We start from the raw sequence: 17387 nt of genomic DNA on the forward strand, positions 1-17387 counted from the left end.
GAATTAATTTTTGTAGCAGGAGCAGATGAAGGTGGTGTCATTGGAGTATGTAATTTAGTAGTCTAATTCCACAACTGTTGACTACATTATTCATTATGATATTCATTATTACAAAGATTAACATTTAACATAGAAAGGAGAATGGCAGGCTGGGGATGAGAAAGGAAGGGAGGAAGAGAAACAAGGGGATGCATGGCAGCAAGCAGAATGGAAGCCTTTTCAAAGGAAAGAGGAAGAGCAAGGAGAAAAGAGAGTGAAGCATAAACCAAAAGTAAATGAAACATCATCATCATGAAGGAAGGCAGAACAAGAAAAGGTGAATGTCTCAGTGTTAGGCTGCAGTCCTGTAGTTCTAATGCCTCAGCCCCATCCTCTTGGTTTTGTTGCTCAGGATGTGCATCTGAAGGGAGCATATATGTGTTTACAGAATTCTTGTGCAGGCCAGTATACATTCAGATTAACAGTTGCTTCTGGCAAGCTCTTGAGGTGGCTTTTGGGCCAACCTGTAAGCACTGCTGGCCTTGCTGACTTGCTGCACTTTCCCCTAGGTACAATATACCGCTGGTGGCTTTCTAGAGAAGAACAGAGACACCTTGCCAGCCAACATTCGTGGACTCTTCATCAACAGTGTCACCCCTTTGCTCAGTGTGCTCTTCACAGGCAAGTCCCTCTGTTGTGATGGGGCATCCCACGTTAATCAGGGCCCTCCTTGGCAAGACCTAAGCGTGGGAATGAGGCTCGTGTGCCATGAATGTGCACCAGAGCTGGCAGCCTCAGAGAGGTTCTGGGAAGGCTGCTGCCTGGAGCGAGGCTTCTGACACATACAGAGCTATCTGAGCTATTCCATTCCCCTTGGTACATATGCATGGTAGCAGAAATACCCCTCAGGAGTGCCCTCGCGTTGTTCCTCCTGTGGAACTGAAGCACTCCTCCATACGGCATAGTTCTGAGATCGCAAGCCTGACCTTCTTTACAGATGCTAGTTACAGCAGAGGCTGCTCTTTCCGGGGATCAGATTTTGTTGAGTGTTGTCTTTCTGCTGAAGCAGGATGTTAGTTTTCCCATCAACAAGACCTCTTGGAATCTCTCCAGGAGATCTGTTGGCTGTTATCTGACAGTCTGACCATGGCTGGAAAGCAAGGCAGGTTGTTTCCTGTTCCAGAGAATTAGCTACTGCCTAGATGTCTTCCTTTGCATCAGACAGCCCATCTTCTCCAGGGGCAGTGCAGGACTGTCTCCACTGGCCCTTCCATATGCTCTGTTCTTGTCTAGAAACGAAGCTGGACAAAGCATAGCACCAAAGAGTTCACAACGTAAATAGTGTAGTAGACACACAAGCAATGAGTGCAGAGATGATCCTTTTTGAACACATTTCATTTTCCAGGGACAGCCCTGGATAAAAAAAACTCCGCAGTCAGGTGCATTATTTCTCCCCCTTCCCTACACTCCCTTCTTCCGGTTACTGATAAGCCCTCACAGTCTCCAAAGCTTCTGTGAAAGTAAAGGCTTTAAAAAAAAAAAAAATCAGGTAGATGCTTCCTTGGAATTTGGCTAGTTGAATACAGTGCTCTTGGTGCAGATTTTTCTTTTTCCCTCCTTTTTCCCTCCTTTTTCCCTCCTTTTTCCCTCCTTTTTCCCTCCTTTTTCCCTCCTTTTTCCCTCCTTTTTCCCTCCTTTTTCCCTCCTTTTTCCCTCCTTTTTCCCTCCTTTTTCCCTCCTTTTTCCCTCCTTTTTCCCTCCTTTTTCCCTCCTTTTTCCCTCCTTTTTCCCTCCTTTTTCCCTCCTTTTTCCCTCCTTTTTCCCTCCTTTTTCCCTCCTTTTTCCCTCCTTTTTCCCTCCTTTTTCCCTCCTTTTTCCCTCCTTTTTCCCTCCTTTTTCCCTCCTTTTTCCCTCCTTTTTCCCTCCTTTTTCCCTCCTTTTTCCCTCCTTTTTCCCTCCTTTTTCCCTCCTTTTTCCCTCCTTTTTCCCTCCTTTTTCCCTCCTTTTTCCCTCCTTTTTCCCTCCTTTTTCCCTCCTTTTTCCCTCCTTTTTCCCTCCTTTTTCCCTCCTTTTTCCCTCCTTTTTCCCTCCTTTTTCCCTCCTTTTTCCCTCCTTTTTCCCTCCTTTTTCCCTCCTTTTTCCCTCCTTTTTCCCTCCTTTTTCCCTCCTTTTTCCCTCCTTTTTCCCTCCTTTTTCCCTCCTTTTTCCCTCCTTTTTCCCTCCTTTTTCCCTCCTTTTTCCCTCCTTTTTCCCTCCTTTTTCCCTCCTTTTTCCCTCCTTTTTCCCTCCTTTTTCCCTCCTTTTTCCCTCCTTTTTCCCTCCTTTTTCCCTCCTTTTTCCCTCCTTTTTCCCTCCTTTTTCCCTCCTTTTTCCCTCCTTTTTCCCTCCTTTTTCCCTCCTTTTTCCCTCCTTTTTCCCTCCTTTTTCCCTCCTTTTTCCCTCCTTTTTCCCTCCTTTTTCCCTCCTTTTTCCCTCCTTTTTCCCTCCTTTTTCCCTCCTTTTTCCCTCCTTTTTCCCTCCTTTTTCCCTCCTTTTTCCCTCCTTTTTCCCTCCTTTTTCCCTCCTTTTTCCCTCCTTTTTCCCTCCTTTTTCCCTCCTTTTTCCCTCCTTTTTCCCTCCTTTTTCCCTCCTTTTTCCCTCCTTTTTCCCTCCTTTTTCCCTCCTTTTTCCCTCCTTTTTCCCTCCTTTTTCCCTCCTTTTTCCCTCCTTTTTCCCTCCTTTTTCCCTCCTTTTTCCCTCCTTTTTCCCTCCTTTTTCCCTCCTTTTTCCCTCCTTTTTCCCTCCTTTTTCCCTCCTTTTTCCCTCCTTTTTCCCTCCTTTTTCCCTCCTTTTTCCCTCCTTTTTCCCTCCTTTTTCCCTCCTTTTTCCCTCCTTTTTCCCTCCTTTTTCCCTCCTTTTTCCCTCCTTTTTCCCTCCTTTTTCCCTCCTTTTTCCCTCCTTTTTCCCTCCTTTTTCTTCCCTCCTTTTTCCCTCCTTTTTTTTCCCTCCTTTTTTTTCCCTCCTTTTTCTTCCCTCCTTTTTCTTCCCTCCTTTTTCTTCCCTCCTTTTTCCCTCCTTTTTTTTCCCTCCTTTTTTTTCCCTCCTTTTTTTTCCCTCCTTTTTTTTCCCTCCTTTTTCCCTCCTTTTTTTTCCCTCCTTTTTTTTCCCTCCTTTTTTTTCCCTCCTTTTTTTTCCCTCCTTTTTTTTCCCTCCTTTTTTTTCCCTCCTTTTTTTTCCCTCCTTTTTTTTCCCTCCTTTTTTTTCCCTCCTTTTTTTTCCCTCCTTTTTTTTCCCTCCTTTTTTTTCCCTCCTTTTTTTTCCCTCCTTTTTTTTCCCTCCTTTTTTTTCCCTCCTTTTTTTTCCCTCCTTTTTTTTCCCTCCTTTTTTTTCCCTCCTTTTTTTTCCCTCCTTTTTTTTCCCTCCTTTTTTTTCCCTCCTTTTTTTTCCCTCCTTTTTTTTCCCTCCTTTTTTTTCCCTCCTTTTTTTTCCCTCCTTTTTTTTCCCTCCTTTTTTTTCCCTCCTTTTTTTTCCCTCCTTTTTTTTCCCTCCCTCCTTTTTTTTGTCTTGTTAAGTCCAAGCAGCTATCTGGGATTTACAGGTGACTAATAAATTTCATTTCCAGTCTCCATTGTGTTTTGCATTTCTTCTGCTCATGTTTCACAAATGTCTGTTTTTGTTGCTTCTTCCACACTGCTGCTGAGGATATTTAGTCTAGTCCCGACTCTTTGCAAGTTCATAAACAGCAGGTATAACCTATTCTCAGTGCAGATGACACTGTTGCATCAAGGGTGTGCAAGACTCTCATTAAATCGTCCAGTAAACTCAACTTCCCTGAATTTTCATCTTGTTGCTGAATTATTTTTAAGTTCTATAACTTTATATAATCTTCTGTGTTGACTGTTGTGGGTGAGCTTTCTGTTTGCTATCTGTACTTTTTTCCTGCATTGTTAGACCTTCCCTGTTGATGATATTTCTTTTGAAGGTCATTAAGGGCTGTTCAGTAACCTGATTGCCTTGTCTTTTTGGTGGCAGAAAATAGTATTGCCTGGATTGTCTGCTTTATATAGCTGATTGTTCTTCTGCTCTTCTTTAGCTCTTTCCTTGTATTTTCCTCTCCGTGATTCAGTTTTTGTGGGGAGATGTGTGTGTGAAGTGAGGTTTGAATGTTTAGGTATGGTTGATTGTGGGTAAGGGTACAAAATTAATTACTGTCTTTGTTTTTCCAGCCACTATCTCCAGGACAGGGACACTGATGCCTCATGTTAAAGCCAAGGTATTGTACTTCTGGTCTGCATGGCAACTGATAATTGGTGGCACAGTTCCTGATATTGATGATTGAAGAAGCAGACTGAAAATGGTTTACTGGGTTTTCTGCTTGCCTCTATTGCCATGTTTAAATTGCCTTCCCTTCCCTGAAATCCATTTTCTCTCCTTTTAGCTGTCTACTTTCTGGCAGAGTAATCAGGCTCCCTTTCCATGGGTAATCCTTTTGTTTGGTCTGGTTTCAGGTCATACGGGGAGCAGATGACAAGTTCAACAGCACACGAAAGCAGTCAGTGGGAGCTCAGTTTCGGGTAAAATACTGCTGCCTGCAGTGCCCCTTGAGATGTGTGCTGGGATATTCTTGAGAGCTTCCAGGCTGCTACATGTAGTAAAGCTTCCAACATATGGATTGAGGCTTTTCTCGGTACCAAGCACAGCTGATCATGGTAGGAGTGACCTGGCTGTCATCAGAGCCTGGGCAGTTGATGTTACAAGAGCCTCAATTCGTGGGTGGGAAGGCAGTTCTCATCTGCAAGATAATGCTCTCAGAGGGGTCTGGTAATGCTTTGACTTGCTGCACTGCTGATCTTTCTCTGCCCTCACCAGCATTCCCTGATGGTGCTCATGGAGCGGATGTATTCTGCCAACCCGCACTTTGTACGCTGTATAAAGCCCAACAGCCGGAAGGAGCCAGGTGTGGTGGACAGCCAGGTGGTGCTGCAGCAGGTGAGGAAAAAGCCATCTTCTTTACAGGTGCTTCAGCTAAGCCTTGGTGGGAAGTGGATCTAAGGCAGGGAAGTGCATACTCCACTGTAAGACCATGGCGATGGCTGGAAGCTGGCTGGTCTGAATGAATGCCCCTTGGAGAGAAAAGAGTAGGACACACTTTTTATGCATCCAAAGGTTCTGGGTGCTTAGTTGTCTTTGTGACACAGATAGCTCGATCCAGGTTTTGCATTCCCAGTTCTCTCCCATTTCTTTTTCATGAATGCAATAAGATCTACTTGTCAGGTACTAGGATTCATCTTTGTAGCTCCTGGATGAGGACTGGAACGGACGGTACTTCTCCAGGAAACACAATGCTTCTCAGAGGAAACTGGTCTCACCTATGAACCAGGGCAACTGAATAGGAGCCAAGATGTATTTTTTTGAATAATGTGCTGTATGACTGTCTTTGGATATTGTGTCAAGTCTGAGGTCCAGGCACTTTAAAGAATTTTGAAAATGTTCAGAAGAGTTCAGAAAGCTCTGTGGTCTATTTGATATATATAAGAAAGGATAGGATTAAGTGGGAAATTGATCTGGTGCCTTGGAGTACCTCTGTGTACAGATTTGGAAGTGGAAGGCTGTCCTCTAAGAGACAGAAGTAAAGCAGTAACCATGGCTAGAAGGTGAAAGTCATTTTGGTTGTTTTTTGTGTTCTAACTTTGAACTGAGAGTAATTAATCATAAGAGTTGCAGGATTTGGTAAATTCAGTCTTTAACCAAGGAAGCATTTTTAAAAAGAAGCTTTCGTTTGAACTAGGGAGGTTTGGACTGAATGAAGGAGTTCCTGTCTGCAGAGGGACAAACTGATATCCTGATGACCTGTTCTGGCCTGTATCTGTTTGTTTCTCTGATCTTCTTTATGTTGCCGCTTCAGCTCCGGTACAATGGACTGCTGGAGACCATCCGGATCCGACGAGATGGTTTCTCCTGGAGACCCTCATTTGAGGAATTTGCTGAAAGGTTTGTTAAACCTTTAGAAAGTACCATGTTAAATATTGTCAGGAAAGTGACCCTCGTAACTGGATATGGGCAGAGAATAAAATTATCTTTAAAGTTAACATGCCTGAGACCATAGGGTTATTTGCTATGGAAGACTTAATGAGAAAGGCACGGATTTATTGTTGTTTGCTGTGAGAGTGACATGGATCAGCACATCAATGATATGACTCTTACCTTCCTGAATTGGTTTGTTTTTGACAGATATGGAATTCTTCTAGTTAAACCAGATGTCTCTCTCACAAAAGAAAGGTAGGAACCCTGCTTCTATCATGTGCAATCCAGTTTTAGTCCATTTTGTTCTTCAGAAACTTTTGTTCTCAGGATAGCATAGCAAACTGAGTAAAAGGAACAAAGTGAGGATGTTTTTTTGTGGTGATGGGGATTATAAATTCCTAGACAAACACAGTTAGGATTTTATAAATCATTTAGTACAATGATGAATGAGATCTTTTGTGGATTGCTTTATATATAGCCTTCCTATCCTGTGGAAGGAGAACTGGTAAATGGACTCAGTTTCTGGGGTTAAGATAAGGTCAGGGTGTCCACTGTACTCAGTGGGATATGGACTCAGCGCAGCCTCCTGCTGCCTTTCCAGGTTCTTCCCTGATGATCTGAGAAGAATAAGTTGAAGACAGGGTTGACTAAGCAGCCAGCATTGAATGTCTCCCAAGCTAGAGAGCATGTGTCTCTGGCACAAGAACTTTCTATGTGTACAGGCACAACATACTCGCAGCACCTGGTTGTTTGTGCCTCCACAACTTTTAAAATGTGAATGTCTCTCCAGCTCTACAATCTGATCCTGTCAGCTTTACCCTTCCAATGTCTAGGGCAGCAACTCCCCACCTCCTTCTCTCCTTCACTGTTCCAGTCCCTCCTTCCTGCCACAGTCAATTGTGACTGACTGTGAGAATGAAGCATGTAAGACAGCCAGCTGATATATATTTTTTCTTCTAAGAAAAGGATTTGAATGTTCTTCTGGAAAAGCTCTCTCCTGGGAGCAGCTCCTCCAGCCCTCACAGAAATTCCTTAAAATTTCTGGTGATACTGAATTAATAAGAATTGCAAACCCAAGTGAGGTCAAGAGAGGGTCTTATAGGTGAGAGAGATGGTGGTAGACAGGCAGCACCATGTATTTCCAGACATGAAAATCACAGGATGCATTTGAGAAAAGAGTAACCTGGCATATATGTTCTGGCACAGCAGAATTTGGATGAGAGAAGGAAAACCAATTCTGTTTTGCTATGCAGGATGCTGGTAAAAAGTGCCATTATGGCTTTATGGTCTGGATTTGCAGGCAGAGGGTGGAGGTTGTCTTTGTGATGCATCTGGAGTTTTGCTTTCAGGTCTAAGTATTGTGGGAGGTACAAATGTTGGGAAAGTAGAGAATCTTTTCAGGTTCTATCACTAGAGCCTGCAAAATGAAATCAGAATTGGAAAACTAGTTCTTTCTAGGGAATATCACCATACAGATCCTGCAACTTGCTTGCTCCAAAGAGTTCAGAAACTAAATGACGAAAGCCACCTCTGAGAATAGGATATGCCCTGCAGAATTGCCTTCCAAGAAGCTGAAGGGAGTCTGTCTCTAGGAACCCCTTTGCTGATGCTCCCCAGTGTGATTCTCTCTTAGCTGTACCTCAAGGAGCTCTACAAATTGTGAGCCAGTTACTGAATGTGATCAGGTGACAGTGGACAAAGAATGTAACACAGAAGTGTTGAGGCACTTTCTTCTCCTTTATACACCTAAAACCACTGGCTGCATGGTGTTCACTTTGGGTGGAAAATGACTTTTGCACTTTTTTCATCTCTTTCAGCTGTTTGGAGATACTGCAAAGTACAGAGCTGACAGGCTGGATATGTGGGTAGGTGTGGATTGCTGTTGCAGGGAATGGGGGGCCTGAACTACAGAGACTCTATCCATGTAGACTGTTATCTGGCTCCCTTCAGGGAGAACGCTATGGCTGTATGAAGGGCCTGTTCAAAGGATGATGGGATGCAAGTTCAGACAAACAGTGTTTCTCAGTGGTTCTTTCTCTCCCCAACCTCACAGCAAGTCACGACTTTTCTTTAAATACTGGCACAAGGAACAGCTGGCAAAGTGTGTGGAGCAACTGGAAAGAGCAGCAGTTGTCATACAGAAAGGTGAGCACTGGGGCAGGAGAGCCCCTCAGCTCTGATCTCATACCAGGGAGTGAGGGTTGGCTTGTGCGTGGTGTTAAGCTGAGGAGACTCTCTCAAGTAGATGAGAGTGAAGCAGATCTCATTCCTACTTTCAGAGACAGGCAGAAGGGTGTGATATATATATTTTTTTCCAAGTAGTCTATGCCTTGGCAGCCTGTTTCTACAGAGCAGGGTGCTGTGGGCAATCTGGTACTTCCCTCTGCACAGGCCCCATGAGGACTAGGACAACCAGGAGGAGGAACAGGCTTCCACCCAGCCTGGTGTCTTTCTGCTGTACTTCTCTTCTGTATCAGTTGTTGCACTGTGCCCACTGCTGAAGCATCTGAGAAGCTTCCGGTTGTGCACCACACAGTAAAACAAACATCAGACTGTCACATGCTGTTCCTTGTTCTCATCTGTGGGAAAGATGTGTGGGTAGTGTCCTTAAGGGAAGGAGAGGGTGCTGCTTTCAATTCATGGGCTTTAATACCTGATTAAGTAAGCAGGATAATGTAATGTCTCTAATGCTGTTGGTGAACCCTGTAATGGCTGCTTATGGGAAAGGTCATCTCACAGACTAGTATCAAGGAAATCCTGACTCCTGCACAGCTGAGCTCTGCTTTTACTCAGTAGTGTCCCAAAGGAGATAAATGGTTAACAGTGGCCCTTGTGTGATGTTTTGTTTTTTAGGTATCTTGTGCCTCGGCGTTAGAGATGAGAGCTCAGATCTGTGATTTGATTTTTAAAATCTGTGATCAGACAGGTTGGATAGTAGAAAACAGTTCTGACATGGTTTTGACTGCATGTTAGCAGCAGAGAGCCTGCACTGCTCTGCATTAATGGAGTTCAAGTGTTGAAGGCTTTGCACAGGGCAAAGGAATATCACTTCCACTAGGGAGTGACAAGGCATGATTAGCATTTTTTTCTAACCACGGCTTTTCTCTGAACAGCTTTCAGGGGATTCAGCTGCAGGAAGAGATACCTGAAACTGGTGGCTGAGCTGAGAGCTCAGGCACTACGGCTACAGGAGGAGGCAGAAAGAGAGAGAAGCCGGCTGCTGGAGGTGGAAGCAGAAGCCCAAAGTGAGTTGTTCCCACTCCCACTACGCTAGCGTGCGGCTGCTTATGTGACGATCACTTCAAAGTGCTTTAAGTTGCTGGTGATGGTGGCATGTCCTTGGTTCTCGTGGGGCTGAGGGCTCCACTAATGTGGTCCATTTGAAAGTGAGGTTTTCTCTGTGAGGAGTAGAAAGAGAGTGATGGAGGTCATTTACCTGGTTGTGTTGGGAGGAATGCCAGGCTGTGCCTTTCCCATTCCCTTCTCCCAGTGGGAGAGAGTTTTGTATCATTACTTTGTGATTGTATGTAGCTTCTCCTTGTGGCATGTGGAGTGGGAGTTGACAGTGGATTTGAGGCCATGTTCTTTGCCTCTTTTGCCCCTTCCCAGACTCAGGAGCCTGGCTGATGAGAGATGGGGAAGGATTGAGCTCCAGACTTACTTTCCTGATGGTCCCTCTTCCTGCTGTTGCTATAGTGTGTGCTAGAGAGGCAGAATATTTCCTGTCCTCCATGGGTGACAGCATGCCTGTTCCTATCCTGGGCATATGGAGGACAGATCCCATGGATCTCGGATCCCAGATTTCATCTACCTGTTCCTCTTGTTGCAGAAAGAGTTTCCCTGCCAGTCCCTGTGCCACGAAAGAGACGCCCTCAGCCTTGTCCCCGTCCTGCACCTGATATGCCACCACAGCCACCAGTCCCACGGCCACGCAGCAAACTCACAGAGGTAGTGATATTAGCTCTGTCCGGGGTCACTTAGCCACGTGTGCGGTTTCCATGCTCCATCCACCTTCTGCGTATGCATATTCTCTTGCATGTGGTCGCAGGAGAACACGCTCTTTATCAGAGATGAGAGAGCCCTTTCCTAGTGTGGCTAGTGAAAAAACTTGTTCAGTGCCTTTGAGGAACTGAAAGCAGAGTCTGATGGTTGGTGATCTTACCCTAACTGCAGGGACTCAGGAATGGGATCTACCAAATGATGTCTTCAAGGGGCCTTGCCTCTGACCTTGCTTTCATGCCCACTTTCCCCTGTCCCCATTTTCAGTCCACTCCTTTTGATAATTTCCTGCACCCTTCTGGGCCTCACCCCATTCTGGGGACAGAGGAACAGACTGGAGAAGAGGCAAAAATGAGGAAACTCAAGAGAGGAGCAACTATCCGTTGGTTCAGAGAGACGCAGGCCCAGAAGGTCATGCAGGACGATGGGGCCTTTCCAAGCTGGCTGCATGGGATGATCAGCCGGAGGTAAGTATACTGGGGGATGGACACACTGGCTGCAGCTGGGACTGGGGCAAACAGGCAGAAGCTGCTGCATCCTTAGGAGGAGAGGTTGGAGTCCTGTGGATTTGCCTCCGTAAAGAAATGAAGGACATGCAGGACTTTTCATTTCTAGGTTGTGAGCTTTAAACCATTAGAGGGAGCTTTGGAGCTCCTTGCCACAGGATATGAACGCTGAAACTTTACATGGGCCCAAGGAAAGGCTGCGCAAGCTCATGGAAAAGAAATCCGCTGTGGGTTCTTAAATACAGAACCTGTGCAGGGAAGGGAGGCTGGGAAAGTACTTGGAGGGGAAATACCCATAAATGTTTATCCTGTTCTGGACCATTTGCAGAGATGTGATATGGGATGAAGGTGGACTTTTGGACTGACTCATTATGGCTGTTCTCACATTTCTCAGTTGCAGTTCTTACAGCAGAGGAACGCAGAATTCAATATACATTTATTAAAAAGACTATTAAGAGGGGCTTCTGTGAGTATCCAATGGCAAGATTTGCAAAGCCCCCAGGTATGGGAGGAGGCAGGGTTTTGTAGATACCTCTGCCCATCTAAGGAAAGTATAGCACAGATGGAATTTACATCCCCTAGGTTGGGAGAGACATCCACAAAATCCGGCCTTCCTGTGGAAGCGTTTAAGGGATTGTGAATTCCCAAGCTTTTTTTGGCAAAACCTTTATTTAAATGCCTGAAATTATGCTACTATGTATGCCTCTCACATTACTCTCTTGGCTGAGCCAAACACTTTTTCTTTCCAAGCAGTGTGACAAGCAGTGAAATGCTGATTACGCCAGTGATCAGATAGCAGCAAGATAGTGAGGTTAGCAGGTAGATGCCAAAGCTTCTAGCTACAGTTTCCCCTGCATACAAATTAATTTATGGTGTTGCATGCCTGCTAACTGCCTGTGTCCCCCTTATTTAGGGAGACTTGTGTAGGGGCATTGCTGCCAAATGTGCATGTCATTCAAACATCCTTATCATCTTATTGCAGTTTGCTATTTTTTTTTCCATTAAAGCTACAGGTCTCCTTGGTCTTATTAGATCACAAGTTGCTGGGTTTTATTAGCTTGTCAGTGTGAGCATTACTCAGAGACATTACACAGTGTGTTAGCTTAGTACAGAGCCCTATAGTGGCTGACAGCTACATTTTTTTTTAAAGCTAATTAACAAAGCCCCAACCTGCATCAGTGCTTTTGTCCACGGATGCAAGAATGCTTGAGAAGAGCTAGTGCCTGTGGGGCAAAACTGTTTTAATTCAAATATAGGCTAGAGATGAGTACTTCACAATGAAGGAAACAGCAGATTCTCTGCCTGCAGATCCTTCCCAAAGACGCACTGAGGTTTTAAGGACTTTTGAAGTGGTGCTTCATGCCACTGGATTTAAGTCCCAGTGCAGTAGAGTCAGTTTAGCCTCATGTAATAGAGTAGGAAGAGCAATCCCAGCTTGCATTCGTGATGTACAGTTGCCTTTAGCCTGGAGCAAAGCACATGGCAAGCACAAAGCAGTGCTTTGTCTGTTGGGTGAAAAGGGGGAAGACCTCTTTCCAGTAGGGAAGTTTAGGGAACCAGAGTGGTGTAGCCAAAGTTGGCTTTTTTCCAAGGCACTGGGCTTACCTCGTGCTGAGCGCCACTAATCCATAGCCTTCTGACTTCTTCCAGCAGCCCCAGAGCCAAGGAAATGCGCATGTGCACAGGCTTCTCATCTCAGCCATGCTTTGTCATGTGCTTTGTGCTGGAAGGTGGCTGTTGCTATTGCACTAGACTGCTGGAGCAGGTTTGGAGCAGCCCTGCTTGGAAAGGCTTTGGCTGAGAGTATTGCACCATGTCAGCATGTTTATGCCTCCCTGCACTAGCAAGCCTGAGCCTGGAAACCTCTAGCTGGGAACACAGTGGGCAGATACTGGCCTCCCTGTGGACTGGGACCACTGCCATGGTTGCAAGGTTGGGAATCCCTGCAGAGAGACAACTGCTCACTGTCCTCTGAAAAACTCTTTCTTCCAGGGAAGCTGAAAACTTGCTGACTGACAAGCCTTTGGGCTGCTTCCTTGTTCGCATCAGCCAGAGCCGACCAGGCTACACCCTGACATACAGGTAATGAGCCTTGCAGAGAAGGAAGAAGAAAATCCTAAACTGAGCTATGTATGGCTGGAATAGTTAACTTTCTTCATAGAGTAGTCCACTGAGCCTGATGCTTAGCCTCTTCTGTGGTGGGGTGCCTCAAACACAGTCTGGAATAGCAAACAGGACACTGCAGAGTCTGTCTCTTGCCAAAGACTAGATCAGTTTGTGAGTGGGGTGGTGCGACTCTGAGGCTTGCAGGGTGCAGGTACTGCTTGGGTGTGTTAAATGGCTGTGGGCAATCCAGGCTGGAAGAAGCATCCACTGGGGCCTGAGGAGATGTGATATAGCACAGGAAAATTATTCTAGAGAAGAGCCTGAGGAGAAGTAATCAGAGAATGCTGGAAGCATACAGCACCAGGCAAGAGGGAGGGCAGAGTGGTAATGTGGACAACAGGCCTGGGAGGTGGTACAGGCTGCTGGGGTTTGGATCCAGATGCCTGGGATCTCTTTGTGCCCCTCTTGCTGACTTTGGGGAAACTGATGCTCCTCCAGCACCTGTTAGCACGGTGTGCAACACTCCAGCATGGAGGATTTCCTGCGTCTTTGCAATATTTGGTACTGTGGCTCTTGATCACACCTGGGCCTCTTGAGACAAGTACAGAAAGCAACGACTGGGTCCTGGAGAGATGCTGTGGCCTTGTGTCATTGACTATTTCTGTCTGTCTCTCTCCCCAGGGGTGAAGGTCGCTGCAGACACTACATGATTGAGATGCAGCCCAATGCACGCTATGTAATTCTGGGTGAAGACAGAGCTCATGCCTCGCTCACTGAACTGGTTCAGTATCACCAGACTGTGGGCATCCAGCCCTTCATGGAGACACTGACTGTTCCCTGTGGGCAGGTGAGTCCTGAAGATCTGCAGCAGGAAAACGAGCTGGGGCACGAACTGTGCCCTGAGCAGATATAATCACTTTGGCAATATCTCTGCTTTGTGTCCCTGTTGTGGGAGTCCTGTATTGACTAAGCAGCCTGGCCTCTTCTGCATGTACTGGGGAAGGCTAGTAGCTGGACATTGGGGTTTCCTGGGATGGATGATACCCCTGCCCTATGCTTGTCAGTAATCACAGTGGGGTATTGCTCTTAGCCGTGCTGTTTGGGGTATGTAGAAGGTCTGTAGTGACCACTGCCGAATCCACTCTTCTCACCCTCAGAAAAGCAGTGGGAGTTTGGATTATGAAGACCTGGAGTGCCTCACACTGACTCCATCTGCAGCTGAGGAGGAGACCCCTCTGGCAGAGCAGGCTTGCCTCTCTGGGCCTCCTGCCAGGGGGCCCATTCTGCAGACAGGAGCAGCCTCAGTTCTCAAACGCGTGTGGTTCAGAAGGGCCAAGAAGTGCCAAGAGCAACAGAACCTGGATGAGAGCAGGACGAAGCCAAGCCCAGGAGAGGAGGGAGGCAGTCAGCGGGCGTTCCCTCGCCTTCACTCCTCCATACGTCTGGCGATGCGGGAAATCCAGCAGGTGAGCAGGGGGCAGCTCCAGCCTTCCAGTGCATTCCTCTGCCACAGCCATGCCCCCACAGCCACTGTAGGACTCATGGAGATGCCCTGTCCAGGTACAGGAGGTAGGAGGCTTCCAGAAGTGGTGCTTGGTTTCCTGTCTCCTGGATGAGAGGTTTTATTTGGTGATCTTGGCATCCAGGGTGTGTTCACTGAATGTGCCAGACTAGAGGAGATCCTGGGAGAGGATCTCTGAGATTCACAAAGAAAAGTGCACAACACAAGGGGCTGTGACATGACCAGTGACCTAGCCAGTACTTTCCTAATGCTGTGTCTCTGCTTCCCACTGCAGTTCTCTTCCGTTCCCTTGAACAGCTCCTGTACTGAGCTGCAGTCGAGCCCTCAGCATTGAGGACATACAGCCCAAGTGACACGGTAAGCAGAGGAGATGCACAGGAGGCCAGATGGCAACTTCAGCATCCCCAAGAAATGGAGGAGCAAAGGGGCTCTTTCCCCTCCTACGTGCCACCTTGGAGAGTGTTCTGGCCGTCAACTACTTAGAGCAGGACAGATGGAAAGCAGCTGCCAGCTTCTATTCTAGGCCTGCAAAGAGATCAGTGGCAGAGGGAGGCCAGGAAAAATGGAAACGATCAGCGTAGGGTTGGGTTCCTGACACCCGTGGTGAGCATTGTGCTTGCAGTACCGCAACAAAGCTGCTGGAGGGAGCTCGAGTTTGTTAGAGACCACAGTTTGGAGGTCTGAGGCTGGAAGGAAGAGGATCGTCAGAAAGTAAATCTACACACTGCATAGTCAGCTGCAATAACTTAAACTGGTGGAGAGAGGCATGCATCAGAAGGCGATGCTGGGCAGAGAGCCTCACAGACAGTGAGCTGAAGGCAAGGCTGAGAACATAAAGCAGCAGTCTGAGGACTTTATAAATAAGGACTTTAAACAAGGTCACAGCAGCTGGTTACTGAGGCTGTAATACACTGGGTGGGTTATAGAGGGTATATGGAGGGGCCAGGAAGAGCCTTCTGACACAGCTGGGTAAGATTAATACCTTATTTGACTGAAGCATCTAGTGGATGTATAGCTCCCCCTGTGCAGTCAATGGGCTAAATCAATGTCCTATTCAGTTACTAAAACCAGGGAGAAGCAGTAGTGATGTTGTTGTACACTTCTAGAAAAATCTGGATTTGTTGGGTTGGTAGCAGCTGGGAGTGGAGAGGGATCAGAAGAACATGCTGTTGGCTGCAGATTTACTTCAGGGTTTGCAGCCCTGCACAGGCATTGCTGAGTTCCCTGCGTCATTCAGTTCCCAGAAGTTCATGTTGGACCACAGCTTATTAGCTGCGGCCTGTCTTGTCTTCCTCTGGGTGGCTGACAAAGGCCTCTCCCTGAAGTGTTTGACTCAATTGTTTCATTCCTGTGTTTGGTTATTAGTGTTTCTGGGAACTCTTTTCTTGTGCCTGAGGTAAGGTAGAAGACAAACTGGGATCTGCATAAATCATTGCAAGCATGTTATATAGGGATTGTTGAATGAAGCCCTCCTTTTACGTTCTTCACTTCATTGTGTTTCCCAACTTTCTTGCAGGTGAAAATGATTTAGCCTTGTCATCTTCTGGTGCTGCTGAGCCATGCCTAATTGGGTGAGCATATCCAGATACATAGCAGCCTTTTTTTCCCTGCACGCAGCTGGCCCTGTGCCTTTAGGCAGGACTCCTGCAGGAATGAACCTTCTTCAGCATTCAGCTAGGATTGCAGTACCTGGACTGATCTCATCCTGGCAGAGGGGAGAGGATGGGAACAATCACACCCCTGTGCACAGATCCACAGTGCCTGACAATACTTCAGCATGCCTGGAGACCCCTCACCTCACACTTAATTGTGTTAACTGTCACAGACTGGATACCTCCCAACAACGCGTTCACTTAGAGCTATGTGTGCTGATTTCCTAAACATTTTTCCTGGAGTCTTCTGTTTCTGCTCTGGTCCTGTGTATCTGCATTGCTGGGTGCTGGGGGAAGCTGGGCTGGGGAGGCATGGAATGAAACTGGTGTGTCCTTTTTGTGTTGAGTGCAGAAGCACTTGAACGGGAGCTGAGACCATTAAGGGACAAGAAAATCTCTCTGCAGAGGGCATTGCCTGCCCTTGTATCTGTGCCCCAGTTGTGCTAACACACTGCTCCCCATCGCTTGGCCAGCGCTCAAGTCAGGGAATAGTTGGTGAAACTGTGGTCTCTTCTTATCCTCACAATATGCCTGAGGGTAGAGGATTTGGGAATATACAGGACCAGGTTACTTGTTATGTATTTTCTGCCTTTTAAAAAAATCACTTTTTAATCAAGTTCTTCCCTAAGGTGGAGCCCAGGGTTTTCTTTGTTCCTGTTAATCTGCAGTCAGTTCAGGCATGGACTGTAAATGGAGAACAGCTAACAGTTGTGAGAGTAGGCAGAGGTAATCCAGTAACTGCAGACAGGACTGGACCTGTGAGGAGCTCAAAGCCAAGCTGTCCATACCTGTGTGAGGGCCAGTGCTTGCCCATGCACAGAGGCAGCCTCGTGTCTCAGTTACCATCCAGATGCTGGCACCAAGAGCCTGCCCCTCACATGTGCCTGTTGCAGACTCTCCCCTTTCCAGGCCTCCTGGCAAAGTTTCCCTGCCTGCCTCTCCTGGAGCATTAGGATGGGTGACAGCTGGGGCTGTCCTGTGCTGATGCACCCTTCAGTGATGCAGCTGCCATCTGCCACTGCGGCTGGCTCACCAGGGAATAAAGCTGTGTGCCGTTGAGTTTTATCTTGGAAGAAGCAGTGTTATACAGCAAGCAGGTTGCTGCCTGGGTTTGCTAAGGAAGCTAGGCAAAAGGTACAGTTCCATGGAGCTGAGCCAAGGAAAGTTAACAGTGGCCCTTTGGTTTCTCCCTTGTGTTGTGCAGTGCTGAGCCTGTTTAAGGAAAGGGCAGCACGGCTGAGAAGCTTGGCCGCATTGCCACTGCAGAATTACTTCTGAACTTGTGTGAAGTGTCTGAGTGCAGAATCTGAAGGCTCACAGCCTAGTAATCCTGGTGTCCAACTGCTGCCTGTAATCAGCTGATCTCCCCCTCACACCCTGAGCTGAGCTCCCTGTGCCTGCCGACGCTGCCTGGCAGGGCCCTGTGCACCTGAACGCAGCCGGTCTATGTGCACGCCACTTTGCCAGCCCCTGTTGCACACACTGGAGCTGCACTTAGTCCTGCCTTCAAGCATTAGACTATTCTACTTCCCTTATATGTGCTCCTGGTGGGTCTGGAGCATTAGTACTGAGCAGTCCTGGGTCGTAGGGAGAGCAGTGCTGGGGACCAGGCGGGGAAGC

At 47.0% G+C, this 17387-nt stretch overlaps 1 protein-coding gene across 1 annotated transcript in view; it reads left to right on the top strand.

Moving 5' to 3' along the window:
• The window catches only part of LOC106499560 (myosin-IIIb-like), a 28304-nt gene extending 11921 nt beyond the window's left edge, over nt 1-16383 (top strand). The window contains exons 15-30 of the mRNA XM_067316445.1: nt 549-660; nt 4185-4231; nt 4467-4532; nt 4828-4947; nt 5864-5949; nt 6190-6237; nt 7800-7847; nt 8036-8127; nt 9096-9227; nt 9812-9930; nt 10249-10448; nt 12480-12569; nt 13275-13440; nt 13751-14059; nt 14390-14472; nt 15632-16383. Coding sequence (XP_067172546.1) covers nt 549-660; nt 4185-4231; nt 4467-4532; nt 4828-4947; nt 5864-5949; nt 6190-6237; nt 7800-7847; nt 8036-8127; nt 9096-9227; nt 9812-9930; nt 10249-10448; nt 12480-12569; nt 13275-13440; nt 13751-14059; nt 14390-14449 — 1695 coding nt within the window. The 3' untranslated portion in view covers nt 14450-14472; nt 15632-16383. The remainder of the gene's footprint in view (nt 1-548; nt 661-4184; nt 4232-4466; nt 4533-4827; nt 4948-5863; nt 5950-6189; nt 6238-7799; nt 7848-8035; nt 8128-9095; nt 9228-9811; nt 9931-10248; nt 10449-12479; nt 12570-13274; nt 13441-13750; nt 14060-14389; nt 14473-15631) is intronic.
• The last annotated feature ends 1004 nt before the right edge of the window (nt 16384-17387 follow it).

The sequence above is a fragment of the Apteryx mantelli genome, chromosome Z (assembly GCF_036417845.1).
Source record: "Apteryx mantelli isolate bAptMan1 chromosome Z, bAptMan1.hap1, whole genome shotgun sequence".
Taxonomy (NCBI): Eukaryota; Metazoa; Chordata; class Aves; order Apterygiformes; family Apterygidae; genus Apteryx; species Apteryx mantelli.